Here is a 15450-nt window from a genome sequence, read left to right on the forward strand (position 1 = left end):
GGAAATGCCTATTGGCAAACGGGAAAGTAGAATAATTTTGCAAATACGTATAGGTAAATGTGAACAGATTCTTCGAATTCTGCTATTACTTTTAGTAAGTTGTTGGGATTGTTGGTTCTTTTGGTAAATTTCTTGAGAGATACAACAACTGGGGCTATTTGGTGTTTAATATTTTCTTTGTACTCTAATACCACATCAGTGAAGAAACTGCGTACTTCTTTGGCAAACTGATTCCGAGTGCCTTACTCCTTTATGTTCATGAGATGCACTTAAGTGCACTTAATAGGGGAGCCTGCGTGGCTCGGTCGCATAAGTGGCCAACTCTTGCTTTTGGCTCAGGTCATGATCTCAGGGTTGTGGGATCAAACCCCATATGCAGCTCCATGCTCAGAGGGTCTGCTTCCCTCCCTCTCCCTCTGCCCTACCTCTCACTCACACTCACTCTCTCTCAAATAAATAAATAAGTTTTTTAAAGAAGTACACTTGATAGATGTCTCTTGCAGTGCTTGGTAAGAAGGTATATTACAAGTCTGAGTTTCCAGGGTAAATCCTATTTATGGGATTAGAGCTTTATTCTCTTCTAGCTAATATATTAAAGTTTAAGTTAGAACCGTAAGTAAAACTTATAGGGGTGCCTGGTTGGCTCAGTTAGGTAAGTGTCTGACTCTTGATTTCAGCACAGGTCATGATTTCAGGGTTTTGAGATCAAAGCCCACTGAGTGTGGAGCCTGCTTAAGAGTCTCTCTCTCTCCCTCTCCCTTTGCCCTCTGCCCCTGCCCTCCTCTCTCTCTCTCTCCCTCTCCAATAAATAAATAATATATATAAGTACATGTGTATTTATATATACATAATTCAAGAATAATTACATATAGAATATGAGACCTTAAGGTTCTATAGACCATTTACCTTTTCACTTTACAGATAAGGAACTGATGCCCCCAGGGGTAAATTATCATTCCCTGAAAGCATCAGGATAAGAATCTTATTTCAAGGGGAATGCGTATTTTAAAGCAAGAGGAAGTACATTGAGACTTGACCAGTTTCAAGGAAGAAACCCACCCATGCAGTCTTATTCCTGAAGTTAGAGCAGTGTGCAGAGGCTCTTGGTTATGCCTAGCGATTATGTTGCTCCCCACCCACCCCCAACCCCCCCCACCCAATGCCTTCCTCTTCCCATCTCTAGGCAATGGGACTCTGATTGGGTCAGTGATTTGTTTACCAACAACTAAGGAGAATTCCTGCTAGGAAACCTGTGGCGCAGACGTTAATATTGGATCCTGTTAGTTTTAGTCAAAGTAAGACAGTTATTTCGGGTCAATACGTAAGGGTTTGTAAACTGTATAGCAGGCTTAAGCAGGAAGAATTCCCTAAACTTCTGCGGAAGGAAATCAGGATTTCAGGTAGGTGTGGGACCTTTGTGCTTCCTGGACCTTACCAGTATGAGGCTGTAAAAGACAATCATATGTCTAAGTATGGAATGGGAGAGGGGAACTAAGTCACAGCTAAGCTCAAATGGAGTTAGTTTGCAAATGGAAAGAGTGGTAAATGATCTGCCCTTAAGAAACTATCCACAAATACTTTTGCTTTTGGGCAAATCAACAAACACTATCAACCTCTGTTTGCTTATCTTCAAGTAAAGATGATGATAATACACACTTGCCCGGGGTCCCTGGGTGGCTCAGTCAGTTAAGCATCTGCCTTGGTCTCAGGTCGTGATCCCAGGGTCCTCGATTGGGGCTCAGGCTCCATGCTCAGCGGGGAGCCTACTTCTCCCACTGCCTACAGCTCCCTCTGCTTATGTGCTCTGTCTCTCTCTCAAATAAAGAAATTAAAAAAAATTTTTTTTAAATACATACTTACCAGGTGCCTGGTGGCTGGGTTCGTTTAAGCAACTGCCTTCACGGCTCAGGTCATGATCCTGGAGTCCTGGGGTTGAGTCCTGCATCCGGCTCCCAGCTGCATAGGGAGTCTGCTTCTCCCTCTGACCTCCTTCCCTCTCATACTTTCTTACTATCTCTCTCTCTCTCTCAAATAAATAAAATCTTTAAAAAAATGCATACTTACCTTGCCTCATGGCTGTGCATACTAATGATGACATGTGTTAAATGACCATTACTGTGTAGGGGCTGAAAGTAAGGTAACTACTATGATTATTACTACTGCAAGACTAAAATTGTGCTATAATCATTTGTACTACCCCAGTACATAAAACCACTTTTGCTGTTAATGTTGTTACATGCCCGTAGTTTGTAACTGAGCAATCTTCTCTGCTCAGACAACAAGAGAGAGGGCTTTACAAATGATTTGCAAAAAGCTATAGAAATTCTTTCTTGGTGTGCAATGGTTAAGATCATGGGCTTAATGGGGCTACTATGTACTTCTTAGCTGTGAGATCTTAGACAAATTATTTAACCTTGTGTTCCTTGGTGATCTCATCTGTAAAATGGGATAATAATAATACCTTCTATCACAATAAGCTCTTGTGAAGATTAAATGAGATAGATTTACTCTAAGTACTGCTTAGAATACTGTCCAGCATGCAATGAACACTTAATACACGTTTTCTATTAGGCTATTAATGTATTAAATATGTGTGGGATCCTCATAACTACCTCTTGAGATAACAGACCTCATTATCTTTATTTCAGGCCTTCAAACACTGAGGCTACGATTTATCATAAGTGGCAGTGGTGGGGGTACTGAGAGAGCTTCTCTCCCCTCTTTCCTCCTTTTCTTACCTCCTTTCCTTTGACATGTATTTATCTATCCGACTGGAAGGGTAAACAATAATTCCTGTCTACGTGATTAGAATTTTGGACATCTGATCCCTTTTACATTTTCTTTTCCCCTACAGCCTCACCTCCATGCCCATGGAGAGTATGTCTTTTGCTACTAGTCTCTAACTATGAGCTGTCATTACCAAAGCCCCAAGTTTTCATTTGAATCTTTATACTTGAGAAATCAGTGGGGGTCAAGGAAACAAGAACCAGTGTTTACATAAGTGTTTATTGGACTTTTCTTTATCATCTTTCAGGTCTTGTAGAAATTTGCCTGATGCACCCCCTCGATGTGGTGAAAACCAGGTAAGGTTCTGCATGAACAAGTTTTATTAACTTTGGCTGATATCCAAATTTAGATCTGTCAGAACACTAAATGCTAGAACTTGTCCTAGGCCGGTAGCTTCTCCCAATAATGGCATTTATATTTACTTCTTAAAGAAAATGCTATTTGACAGATAAAATGTGAAAAGGGAAAAGCATTTTTGGATAGAGGTCATCTGAAGGTATACGATATTTTACTGCTTCACACGACAACCATAAAGTATGATTTGTGGCTAAGTTGGTAAACGAAGTAAATATATCAAAATGACGCAAAAACTAAACTTTAGTGAATTATGACAGCAGACTTTCATTTGGCGTTGCATGTAACAGATTGTTATTTAGTATTCAGCATTTTGGTGTGAGACTCCAAAATTTCAAGTAAACTCTTCAAATGGTGCTTGAAGAATTTATTCCTACAACTGTTTGGCAGTGCAAAATGCCGTGTTTCTAGGAAAATACATTTGCTCTTGCAGAAAGACACAAATCAGGGCAATGTTTTAAATCTGTTTACCAAGTGAAAAAAAAATAATGTGGGTTTTAATATGATCTTGAGCATTTTTTAAAAAGCTAAATCTGTGGCTGAATTACTGAACTCTCTATTTTCTAAAATTAGAAGCTGTTAGAGTTGAGTCAAAGTTTCCATTCGTTTGCATTGTGTAAAACCCAGGAGCAGCATACCTAGGTTGGCGCTCCATAGCAAATAGTGCCTTGCAACAATGGCGGTGGAACAACCAAAGTTAAAAATGCTTAAAGTGTCAGGCTTATCATTGAATGGACATGTTGCTTAATTTGCCTAAAGAGGCAGCAGAATCTTAAGCTGGATGCTGAAAGCAAGGGAAAGTAGCTGTATCATGCAAATAATATTACATTTCTTTTTTTTTAAGATTTTATTTATTTATTTGACAGACAGAGATTACAAGTAGGCAGAGAGGCAGTCAGAGAGGAGGAAGCAGGCTCCCTGCCCAGCAGAGAGCCCAATGCGGGGCTCGATCCCATGACCCTTGGATCATGACCTGAGCCGAAGGCAGAGGCTTTAACCCACTGAGCCACCCAGGCGCCCCTAATATTACATTTCTTTTTTTTTTTTCCATTTATTTATTTTCAGCACAACAGTATCATTATTTTTTCACCACACCCAGTGCTCCATGCAATCCGTGCCCTCTATAATACCCACCACCTGGTACCCCGACCTCCCAGCCCCCGGTCACTTCAAACCCCTCAGATTGTTTTTCAGAGTCCATAGCCTCTCATGATTCACCTCCCCTTCCAATTTACCCCAGCCCCCTTCTCTCTAACTCCCCATGTCCTCCATGCTTTTTGTTATGCTCCACAAATAAGTGAAACCATATGATAATTGACTCTCTCTGCTTGACTTATTTCTAAAAGAGCTAGAAGAGTTGAAAAGTTGGCCCCTGTCTTAGCTCAGGCAACTGTAACAAAATACTATAGACTAGGTGGCTTAAGCAACAGACATTGATTATAGTTCTGGAGGCTGGGAAGTCAAGGATCAAAGTGCTGGTCAGTTTGGTTCTTGGTGAGGGCCTGCTACCTGATTTATAAACAGCTACCTTCTTGTTTTATCTTCACACAGGGAGAGAGGCAGCTCTGCTGTATCTCCCTCTACTTGTAAGAGTACTAATCCCAACACTGGGGCTCCACCTCATCTAACCTCGTGACATCATCTAATTACCTCCCCCAAGACCCCACCCCCAAATACCATCACACTGGGGTAAGGGCTCCAAAATATGAATCTGGGGAGACACAAATGTTTAGTCCAAAACAGCCTCAAATTACCAAACCCACACAGAGAAAGAAAACTATAAACTACTTTCAAATGTAAAATTGCATGTACTCCCTGGATCATCTTTGTGTAGGGTTCAAAAACAAAAAGCAAAACTCACTGGCATGTCCTTCTTAGATTCCATGCTAACTTTGAAAAGCCAGAATAGTATTGCTAGCCTCATTGAGGAATAAATTGTCTTTCCTAAGGGTCATTTTCTATGTTCTAAAGTGTTCAAGTGAGCATATAGGAAAAGTAAGAATGATTTAAATAAGATAAGATATTGAAAGTACAGTTATTCATTTGGTCAATCATTCATTCATTCGCTTGTTAAGTATTTAGTGTCTTTGGGTTCCAAGCAAGCTCTGTCCTCAAAGGACAAATGAGTTGGTATAAATTTTTAATGAGTTAATATAAATTTTTAAAACTGTATTATTTCATGGTGCTGGATTTGAATAGAATATTTCTTAGAGTGGATGTGCCAAGTTACTGGGGCTTTATATCTTCTTAGTTACATGGATATTTTCAAGAAAATGGCATTCATTGATTGGAATTAGTCTTATGCTCTTGTCTTACTTCAGTGGGGGCAGGAGCGGGGGGCGGAATATAATTCTTCCAGATGCCCTAAAAAAGAAGGGAATTGGATATGGGATTATGTTTGACCTGCATAACAATAAAAAGCATATTGAATAAGACTTATAATCATAGAGTAAACTGAAAGTCCAAAATAATGTGCAATTGACTTTGCAACAGAAATAGAATGTGCAAAGATTACGAGTATTTATCACTGGGTACAAACACACAGGTGATAGGGAATGTACAGGACAGACTAGATGCTGAAATCTCTTCATTATCATGTTGGACAGGAGATAACTGTATTTCTAAATAAGATAAACTGTAAACTATAAAATATAAGAAACATTGTAACAGTCATTTTAGCAGGTCACTTTCCTTAATGACATCAAGGGCCCTGGATTCTAAACTCTTGCCCTGGATTCTAAACTCTTGTTGTCAAAGTTGGGCGGGACGCCATACACCAGGCCAAACCTCACTTCCTTCACGGTTTCTTTGTGGGCTATTTTTGCCTCTCCCTGGATATTATTACTTGAAAGGTAGTACAGTAAATGAATCCGAGTATGGAAATGGGTCATTTTCAACAGTATCTCATGTGCTGAAGTATATAGCAAAATAAGTGTTTACTTCTTAGAGTTCAGTCATTTTGGGGGGGGGGGTTCTATTTGTGCCTGATTCTTTTCTTTGTTGAGTGAAAGAGAACAGATTCTAAAAATGCATTTCCAAAGTCATACTTTACAGTGATTTCTTTCTTTCTTTTTTAACTTTGTAAATCTTTCTCTCTTTTTTAACTTTGTAATGATCATTTCTCTTACCCCAGGCTGAGGGCAGAGGGAGGTGGTGGTGACCTGAGCCCAAGGGTCAAGGCTACCCGGTGGAAGGTAGAACCGTAGTAGATCTGTCTACTGGTAGCTGGAGCCCCGGCCATTGCCTGTTCACTGCCTGAGGCACCCAGGGAGGGAGAAAATCCTCCACTTGATCCTTTCTCCCCAGTCTTCAGTCTCCCACCAACGTTTCTATCTGCTGAGCTATGGAAGCCAAGAAACCCAGCCTAGCAGAGGGCAGGCTTTCTGCATCATAAAGCAGAGCAGAACAAGAAGGGTACTAGAAATGTGTATGAAGACAAACAGAACCAGGACTGAAAAGCTGTCATTTTAGTGAGATTGGAGAAACCATGCATAACCATGCATTTTCTTATTGAGATATAATTGACATTCCATTATATTGGTGGTAGGTGTACAACATAATAATTTGGTATTTTTTTAAGTTTTTAAAAAATTTATTTGTCAGAGAGAGAGAGAGCACAAGCAAGCAGAGTGGCAGGCAGAGGCAGAGAGAGAAGCAGGCTCCCGCTGAGCAAGGTATCTAACACAGGACTCTATCCCAGGACCCTGGGATCATGACCTGAGCCAAAGACAGCTGCTTAACAAACTGAGCCACCCAGGCATCCCAATAATTCAATGTTTTTATATATTGCAAAATGATTTCCACAATAAGTCTAGTTAACATCTGACACCATACATAGTTACACTTTTTTTTTCTTGTGATAAGGGCTTTCAAGATTTATTCTCTTAGCGACATTCAGATATGCAGTATAGTATTATTAACTATATCATCATGCTCTGCATTACATCCCCAGGACTTGTTTATGTTATAACTCGAAGTTTGTACCATTTGACCCCCTTCATGCATTTCACTCATCCCCCACCCCCAGGCTCTGGCAACCACCAGTCTGTTCTTTTTATCTATAAATTTCTCTTTTTTTCTTTCTTTTTCTTTTTTTTCCCCCTAGATTTCCCACATAAGTAAGATCATATGGTAGTTGTTTTTCTGTCTGACTGATTTCACTTAGCATAATGCCGTCAAGGGCCCATCCATGTTGTTGCAAATGGTAGGATTTCCTTCTTTTTATGACTGCATAATATCAATTGTGTATAGTGTATATTGTGCATATATAGATATATATTTATATACAAAATATATACACATATATGTATGTACACACACATATACATACCACATTTTCTTTACCCATTCATTCACTGGTGGACGCTTATGTTTCAAGCATGCATTTTTAATTTGGCAAGGTTAATATGCACTTACTCTGCATTTTAGAAGATGATTAGAAGTTACAATTGATTAATTTTTTATGAAAAGATTTTAGGCACTGTGGCACTTGCCTTTCTCTAAGAAATAGTGTATTCTGCCTTACATAAGTGTAGCTCCAGGGATAGACCTAATGTAAGCATAGTCTAGCCACATGCCAACCTCCTTGCGAATGTCCCCACCTTATCATAGCAGAGGAGATTTGGCTAAGATGCTATATACGTGGCAGTCATGTAGAATCAGGTTCTCCTTTGAGATTCTTCCTAGAAATATGTGCCTACACTCTCTTGTAGTTCTTTTATAGTTTATAGACAAAGGACGCTCTGGTTAAGAACACGTAACTACAGATCACAAAAGGCTCTATGCACTTGTATAGCCAGCCAGGAAGACCGAAGGTAGTTTCTGGTTTTGGACTCCAGGGATTCAAATAAAATAATCAGTCATATCTCATATCTGTCTCATATTCTCTCTCTCTTCCGCTCTCCCTTCAGCTTTCCTTTTCCTATAAAGGCTTCATTTGAGGGTCAGGTGCTTCTCTTACTTGGTGCCAGGTGGCCCCGGCAGCTTCCAGCATACATGGGCTTTGGCATTTGTGTGCGCTCTCTGAGACAGGATAGCCTGGAGTTATCCTCCAGGTTAAGAACTCCGGCTGTAGGATTAGGCAGCCTGGTTTCAAATCCTGCTTCTTCGGTTGTTAGTCAGCGTAACATCAGGTAAGTTACTAAACTTCCCTGTGCCTAAGTTTCCCAAGCTTTAAATGGGAACAATAATGGCGTCTACATCACCATGAGAAATGAATGAGAGTGTATACGTCTATGGTGTTTATATATACATATGCTTACATGGTGTTTTATACTATGTCAGCAAAGGAAAGGAGACTGCAGAGACAAATGGAGTTTGTAAGGCAGTCAGGGAAACACGCAAGGGAGAATAAAAAGTGTGGGAGAGGGGAAATGTTTAATAGGGAATCAGGCGGTTTCAAGTTTCCAAGCCGGAAGACTTGTGTTATATGAGCATTACATTTAAATCTTTTCTCGGAATGGTGTTTGCAAGTAGATAGTCCTTATGGGTCTGAGGGCAGGAGAGCATCAGTTTCATCTATGTGTTTCCGTTGACATCATTCCACATATCATTTTAGGGCTACGTGGTGACATTGTTTAGGTCTGCACACCGCAACTGGCCTAATGCCCAGCCTCCAGGTGGTGCCCCACAAATGCCGATGCATTAAATTAATGCAGATTAATGTAGATTTCATTAAAGAGGTGGGAAGTGAGAATCTTTTGAAATGAAAGAGGAGAAATTACTTGATAGGATGGTAGGCAGAAACATCTCAAGCTTGCAGTGGAGTTCCAGAGCCTGGATTAGGGCAGAGTGAGGGGACAAGGTTTCCAGCAGGGGTGCCAAAAGGCAAGCAGGATGGATTGAACCAGCACAGGGACTGAAGGTGCCCAGAGAGCAGGTGTGACAAGCTTTGAGATGGAAAGCAAACCACTGGACTTCATCTAGGACAGTGCCAGCTATCAAAATTAAATGAACAACACATAGGTAATACTAAGTTTTCTAATAGCCACATTTGAAAAAGTGGAAAGAAACAGTAAATTCATTTTTACAATATATTCAGTTCAGCCTCATATGTCCAAATCACTGCCATCACTGCATATGAATCAATATAAAAATTATTAGTGAGAGGTTTACATTCTTTTTGGAAATAATCAGTTCTTGAAATCTGGTGCCTGTTTTACACTTGGAGCACACAGCAGCACTGATGAGTCCATTCCATCTCGAATGCTCCATAGCCGCGTGTGCCTGTGGTTCTTGGATTAGACAGCACAGGCCTAGAATGCAATGGGCAAGGAATGCTATAAGGGGAAAGAGAGTGGCCCTGTGATTCCTTAGTAAGAAAAGTCTCACTTAGAATGGGATGACAGGGGGCGCCTGGGTGGCTCAGTGGGTTAAGCCGCTGCCTTCGGCTCAGGTCATGATCTCAGGGTCCTGGGATCGAGTCCTGCATCGGGTTCTCTGCTCAGCGGGGAGCCTGCTTCCCTCTCTCTCTCTCTGCCTGCCTCTCCATCTGCTTGTGATTTGTCTGTCAAGTGAATAAATAAAATCTTTAAAAAAAAAATAAAGAATGGGATGACAGTTGCAAATGAGCAGGGTCCTCGTGGAAGGGAATTTTACTGCATACACATTTGTACCTATGTGGGGAAAGTGGCAATTAGAAGCCCCGAAGATTTATGCCCATCACAGTCCGAGGGGGTTTTAGCTTATATCCCTTTCACACTTTCATTCCCGGGAAGGGAACTGGTTCATTCGTTGTGCTTCGGGAAGAGAGAATTACTGAGGTGCTCATTCTGTTTCACTGCCAGTCATTTTTAATCATTTTTGTTTTGTTTCATTTTCGAATGAGGCATAAATCAGGTGCAAACTAAATAAATTACCGATCCTGTAAGGACTGATCTTTCAAAAGCGTCAAAGAGCTGCAAGGCACATTTTCTGGGGGTTGCGGGGGAAGGCAAGAAGGGGAGGGACATCTTTGCATCTCCTTACAGAGACACAGTTAGAAGCTGCTGGTGAGTGGACAGGCCGGTACATACCTCGCCTTTCATCCTCCCTCCCATCAGGACTTGACTTGCACTAAAAAGTCTTATCATACTTCTCTCCAAACATATTAATCACTGTGTGAATTCTAAAGACTCACATCGGTTGAAAACTTGGCATCCACACACTATAATATGTGCTTATGGGCTTTTACTCAAGTTTTTGAGATTGATTTACACTCACTGTTGGTGGCTCCCACCTCTCAGACCTGCTGAATGCCAAATGCCTGGGGAGGGGGGGCGCTACCGACATTTATGTTTAACACCCTCCTGGGTGAATCTTAAGCAAGGAGCCCAGACTGCTCGCTAGGTCAGCCTTTGGGAAACATTGCTAAATACCCTCATAGGCTGTTCTGTGAAAAGTCTTCATGGAAAGATTTCCTTTTTTCTCTGTCTCTGTGTCTCTCTCTGTATGTGTGTGAAACACTTCATTTACCTGTGGTTCTCCTTGGTTTCCTTTATGTAAACTGCTTTGTTAGTAATGAGTGGAATTGGAAGGACGGAGCTTCCCGCGCGGAGCTCACTCTGCGGTCTGTGAGAGTGCTAAGGGAGGGTATCGTCTACAGCCAGGAAAAGCATTTAATGTCTTACTGAGTGAGGTGACAGAGGCAAAAATCAATGCCAGAAGATGGGCAAGGAGTGAGCATTGGTTGTTAGGGAGGGAGGGTAAATGGCTGTGATGGGTAAAAATGATTTAGAAGCATTAGCCCACCACAAACTTTATTAAAAAGAGAAATCTGAGGACAGCTGTGGAGAGAGGCTGCTTTGTGGGGAGCCCAGTAGAGAGCGAAGGGCTAAGAGCTGGGGAGGAGGACCCACAGCTTCCCTTTATGGGGGGAGAATGGGACCAGCTGTGAACTTGAAAATGAACACTTAATTTAGAGGTTGGGGAAGGAACATTGAGCAGCCACTGGGGCCAACAGAACAGCAGGGTGGAAACAAGGAACGAAGAATGTTTTTTCCCCAATAGATCCTTTTAAACAAAGAAGAGAGAAATCCTTTCAAAATGGGAAGAGAACAGTGGGAAAAGTTACGATGGAGTATAGAGGGGAAGCGGGAGAGTCTATAAGATTAAAAAAATTAACAGAGCAGTCGAGTGGGGTTATTTCCATATGTTAACGATTTGTCCGTGGTATGAAACATTAAGATCACATTCAGGGTTAGACCATGGTTATGCCTGGTTTCTCATGATCCGTAGAAATTCAGGGCTAGACCACTGTCATGGCTTATTTCTAACCATGGAGAGAATGTGTCTGAGGTAAAGTAAGCAAGGAGTAGAACCACATTTTTACGAACTGTATTTTTATTGGGACTTTGTCATTGTAGCTAAATCAATCAATGGCAACATAAAATGGTAAGAAATGGTCACAATATCCCTGAATACATGTGAGTATAAGTAACTCCAACTTTGCTTTTGAGGTTGCACGACCATACTAGGATTTCTTTGGGATTTGTTTTTTTTTTTTTTTTTTAAGATTTTATTTATTTATTTGACAGAGAGAAATCACAAGTAGATGGAGAGGCAAGCAGAGAGAGAGAGAAGCAGGCTCCTTGCTGAGCAGAGAGCCCGATGCGGGACTCGATCCCAGGACCCTGAGATCATGACCTGAGCCGAAGGCAGCGGCTTAACCCACTGAGCCACCCAGGCACCCTGGGATTTGTTTTATTGAACTGAAATGTCTTTTTTTGTAGTTACTGAAAGCAAGGAGGTACTAGGCAGTGAGCACACCGCAACTCTGCATTGGTTGTCATTCTTCTCCGTGCCGTCATCATTAAAGCTTTTATTTATTAAAATAATCAAATCAAAAATGGTGCACAAGATAGACAATATATTTGGGAAGGATAGAAGTGAAAATTAACTGTGCTGTGCTTATTACATCATAGAACTGCTGTAAATACATAGGTGGATAAATATGTGCTTTATAATGCCATTTGCAGGATGTTGGTTAGCGTATCTGGTTAAGCGTCCAACTCTTGGTTTCAGCTCAGGTCGTGATCTCAGGGTCATGGGGTCAAGCCCTGCATCAAGCTCCACGATGAGCACAGAGTCTGCTTGAGATTCTCTCTCCTTATCCCTGTGCCTCTCCGACTTGTGCTCTCTCTCTCTCTCTCAAATTAATAAGTCTTTAAAAGTAAAATGCCATTTACTCCCACCTAAGTGCTTTATTACAGATCAAATTCATCATTGCCATTGAGTGCCTGACAGACATTGAAAGGCCCCACATTTGCATAGTGATTTAATTAAAAGGTGACTATAACCTAAGGGCGACCTTAAAACTAGAGAAAATAATCCTATTTTGTGCATGTCTATATTCTAGATTAGTGTTGACTTTCTGGAGAAAGGCAGAGAGTTTAGGGATAATAGGCCATGACACCATGAAGAGATATTACTGCTGGGATTTTTTTTTTTTTTTTTTGAGAGAGCAAGCAGGGGAGAAGGACATGAGGAAGATGTTCTGTTGGGGGTCTCCATCTCAGGACCCTAAGATCATGACCTGAGCCAAAATCAAGAGTCAGTTGTTTAGTATATGTGCTGCCGAAGCGAGCACAAGAGTCAGTTGTTTAAACGACTAAGCCACCCAGGTGCCCCTACTCGAGGGATTTTTACTGTAACAATGTTCTGCCTCTCTTTGGGATGACAAGTGTTGTATCAGAACACCCACAAAGGTTCAGAGTCGAAAGTCTCTCCCTCCCTCACATTTGGTGGTCCTTCCCAGTGGACATAAAGCCAGGCCCTAGGCTGTGTTGTAATCAACACAGCCTAGTTTCCTTACTCATAGTACTAGGTGCATCAGTCTTTGCTGTTACTAAGTAGTTTTAATCATTTCTTTATTTCATTTATGTAACCTACTTTGTTAATAATGAGTAGAAGTGGAAGGACAGAGGTTCCCTTGCAGAGCTCAGAGCAATGATGAGGAGATAGAATGAAAGGACACCTAGAGACCTGTCTCTCTGAGATATTGGGAGGAAAATCGGTCCCAGAGATCTTATGCAGAATAATCTTGCTACTGTACACTAAAATTATTTTTCAGATTTATTAATAAGGAGAAAATCCTTTCTTTAAAAAAAAATCCAAGCCACAGCAACTTCTTCCTAGGAACATCGCCAAAGGCAAGGGAAGCAAGGGCAAAAATGAACAATTGGGACTTCATCACAATCAAAAGCTTTTGCACAGCAAAGAAAACAGTTAACAAAACCAAAAGACAACTGACATAATGGGAGAAGATATTTGCAAATGACACATCAGATAAAGGGCTAGTATCCAAAAATCTATAAAGAACTTATCAAACTCAATACCCAAAGAACAAATAATCCAATCAAGAAATGGGCAGAGGACATGAACAGACATTTCTGCAAAGAAGACATACAAATGGCCAACAGACACATGAAAAAGTGTCCACATCACTCGGCATCAGGAAAATACAAATTAAAACCACAATGAGATATCACCTCACACCAGTCAGAACAGCTAAAATTAACAAGTTAGGAAATGACAGATGCTGGCGAGGATGCGGAGAAAGGGGAACCCTCCTACACTGTTGGTGGGAATGCAAGCTGGTGCAACCACTCTGGAAAACAGCATGGAGTTTCCTCAAAAAGTTTAAAATAGAGCTACCTTACGACCCAGCAATTGCACTACTGGGTATTTACCTTAAAGATACAAACGTAGTGATCCAAAGGGGCACGTGCACCTGAATGTTTAATAGCGTCAATGTCCACAATAGCCAAACTATGGAAAAAACCTAGATGTCCATCAACAGATGAATGGATAAAGAAGATGTGGTGTGTATATATACAATGGAATACTATACAGCCATCAAAAGAAATGAAATATTGCCATTTGTGATGACATGGATGGAACTAGAAGGTATTATGCTTAGCGAAATAAGTCAATCAGAGAAAGACAACTTTCATATGATCTCCCTGATATGAGGAAGTGGAGAAGCAACATGTGGGGTTTGGGGGGTAGGAAAAGAATAAATGAAACAAGATGGGATCAGGAAGGAGACAAACCATAAGAGACTCTTAATCTCACAAAACAAACTGAGGGTTGCTGGGGGGAGAGGGGGAGGGAGAGGGTGGTGGGGTAATGGGAGGGTATGTGCTGTGAAATGTGTAAACCTGGCGATTCACAGACCTATACCCCTGGGGCTAATAATACATTATATGTCTATAAAAATAAATAAATAAAGACATGTAAAGAGATATCCATGAAAAAAAAAAATCCAGTCGGTTCCCTCCACATAAAATAACAAAGCTCAATTATATTAAATCAACTATAACTCAACTTTATAATCTTGAACTCTAGTTACTAATTTTTTTCTTTCCTTCCTTTTTCTTGTTTTTTCTTTTTTCTTCCTTTCTTTTTTTTTTTTCTTTTTTGTAAATGGAATTCTTTTTTTAAATTACTCCCTAGGGAAGCATATTGTTTTTATGACTCACATTGTAGAACCTTTGTAAAGTGTTTAATCTCCTTCATTTGTGTTTTTGTCTAAATTTTTAGAATAAAGATTTGGTGTTTAAAGTACAGTAGCTATTATTCCCCAACTAATTAAATGGGCTTAGAAGATTCTCCCTTAGGTCATAATGTAACATGTGTTCTGTTTTTATACCTCTCTCTTCCTTCTGCTTAACTGCAAAAGCTTATCCTGTGATCCCAGCCTAAAGGATGAGAAGGGAAAGCGCCTATGCATTCTTCATGCCTGTCAATGGGCTTCCCCAGACATCTTCTTTCTTTCTTTCTATTTTTTTTTTAAGCTGAAAGGTAAATAACTCTTAAATGGCTTTCTTATCTTTGTCATGGGAAAGTGAATTACTTCTAAAATGAGCATCAGCATGAAAACTATTTCCTCTGTTTCTCCCCACAACCCCAGCCCCCATCCAGAGTTTTATCCAGTTGTTTTCAAATTTTCAGCAGTTTCATTAAGCTACTTATTTAGCCAATGTCCTACACACTTTCCCCTATAATGACGTATTTTGCCTTAGCCATCTTAAACTCCAATTTTTGGTTGTTAGAATTCAATAAGACCATAAAATAATAATAGAGTAAACTGATTTGCAATTACTTTGATTTAAAAATGGGATATTTTTCTAAGTGTTTTTTTTTTTAAAATACAATCAAGTTTTCTCAGATAATCTTCTATTTTAAGTATAAGTTTTGGGGGGTAGAGAACTTGGAACTCATACCATGTCTATTTTCAGTGGCTATTCAAAGCCTTTTGGAGATAAGCCCTAGCTCTAAATTCAAGAGTAAAGCAAAAGTTCAAACCGTTCAAAAAGTTCAAAGCTTGTA

At 40.4% G+C, this 15450-nt stretch overlaps 1 protein-coding gene across 3 annotated transcripts in view; it reads left to right on the top strand.

Annotated features, from left to right (window-relative positions):
- The window catches only part of SLC25A21 (solute carrier family 25 member 21), a 507009-nt gene that overhangs the window by 304778 nt on the left and 186781 nt on the right, over window positions 1-15450 (top strand). For 2 of the 3 annotated variants that reach the window (XR_006381746.1, XM_044231633.1), the window contains exon 2: window positions 3035-3083. The exons of the other annotated variant lie outside the window; for it this stretch is intronic. Coding sequence is in view for 1 of the 2 variants with exons in the window: in XM_044231633.1 (XP_044087568.1) it covers window positions 3035-3083 (49 nt within the window). In the remaining variant the exon portion in view is untranslated. The remainder of the gene's footprint in view (window positions 1-3034; window positions 3084-15450) is intronic. 3 annotated transcript variants of the gene reach the window in all.

This window comes from Neovison vison, chromosome 13 (assembly GCF_020171115.1).
Source record: "Neovison vison isolate M4711 chromosome 13, ASM_NN_V1, whole genome shotgun sequence".
Classification (NCBI taxonomy): domain Eukaryota; kingdom Metazoa; phylum Chordata; class Mammalia; order Carnivora; family Mustelidae; genus Neogale; species Neogale vison.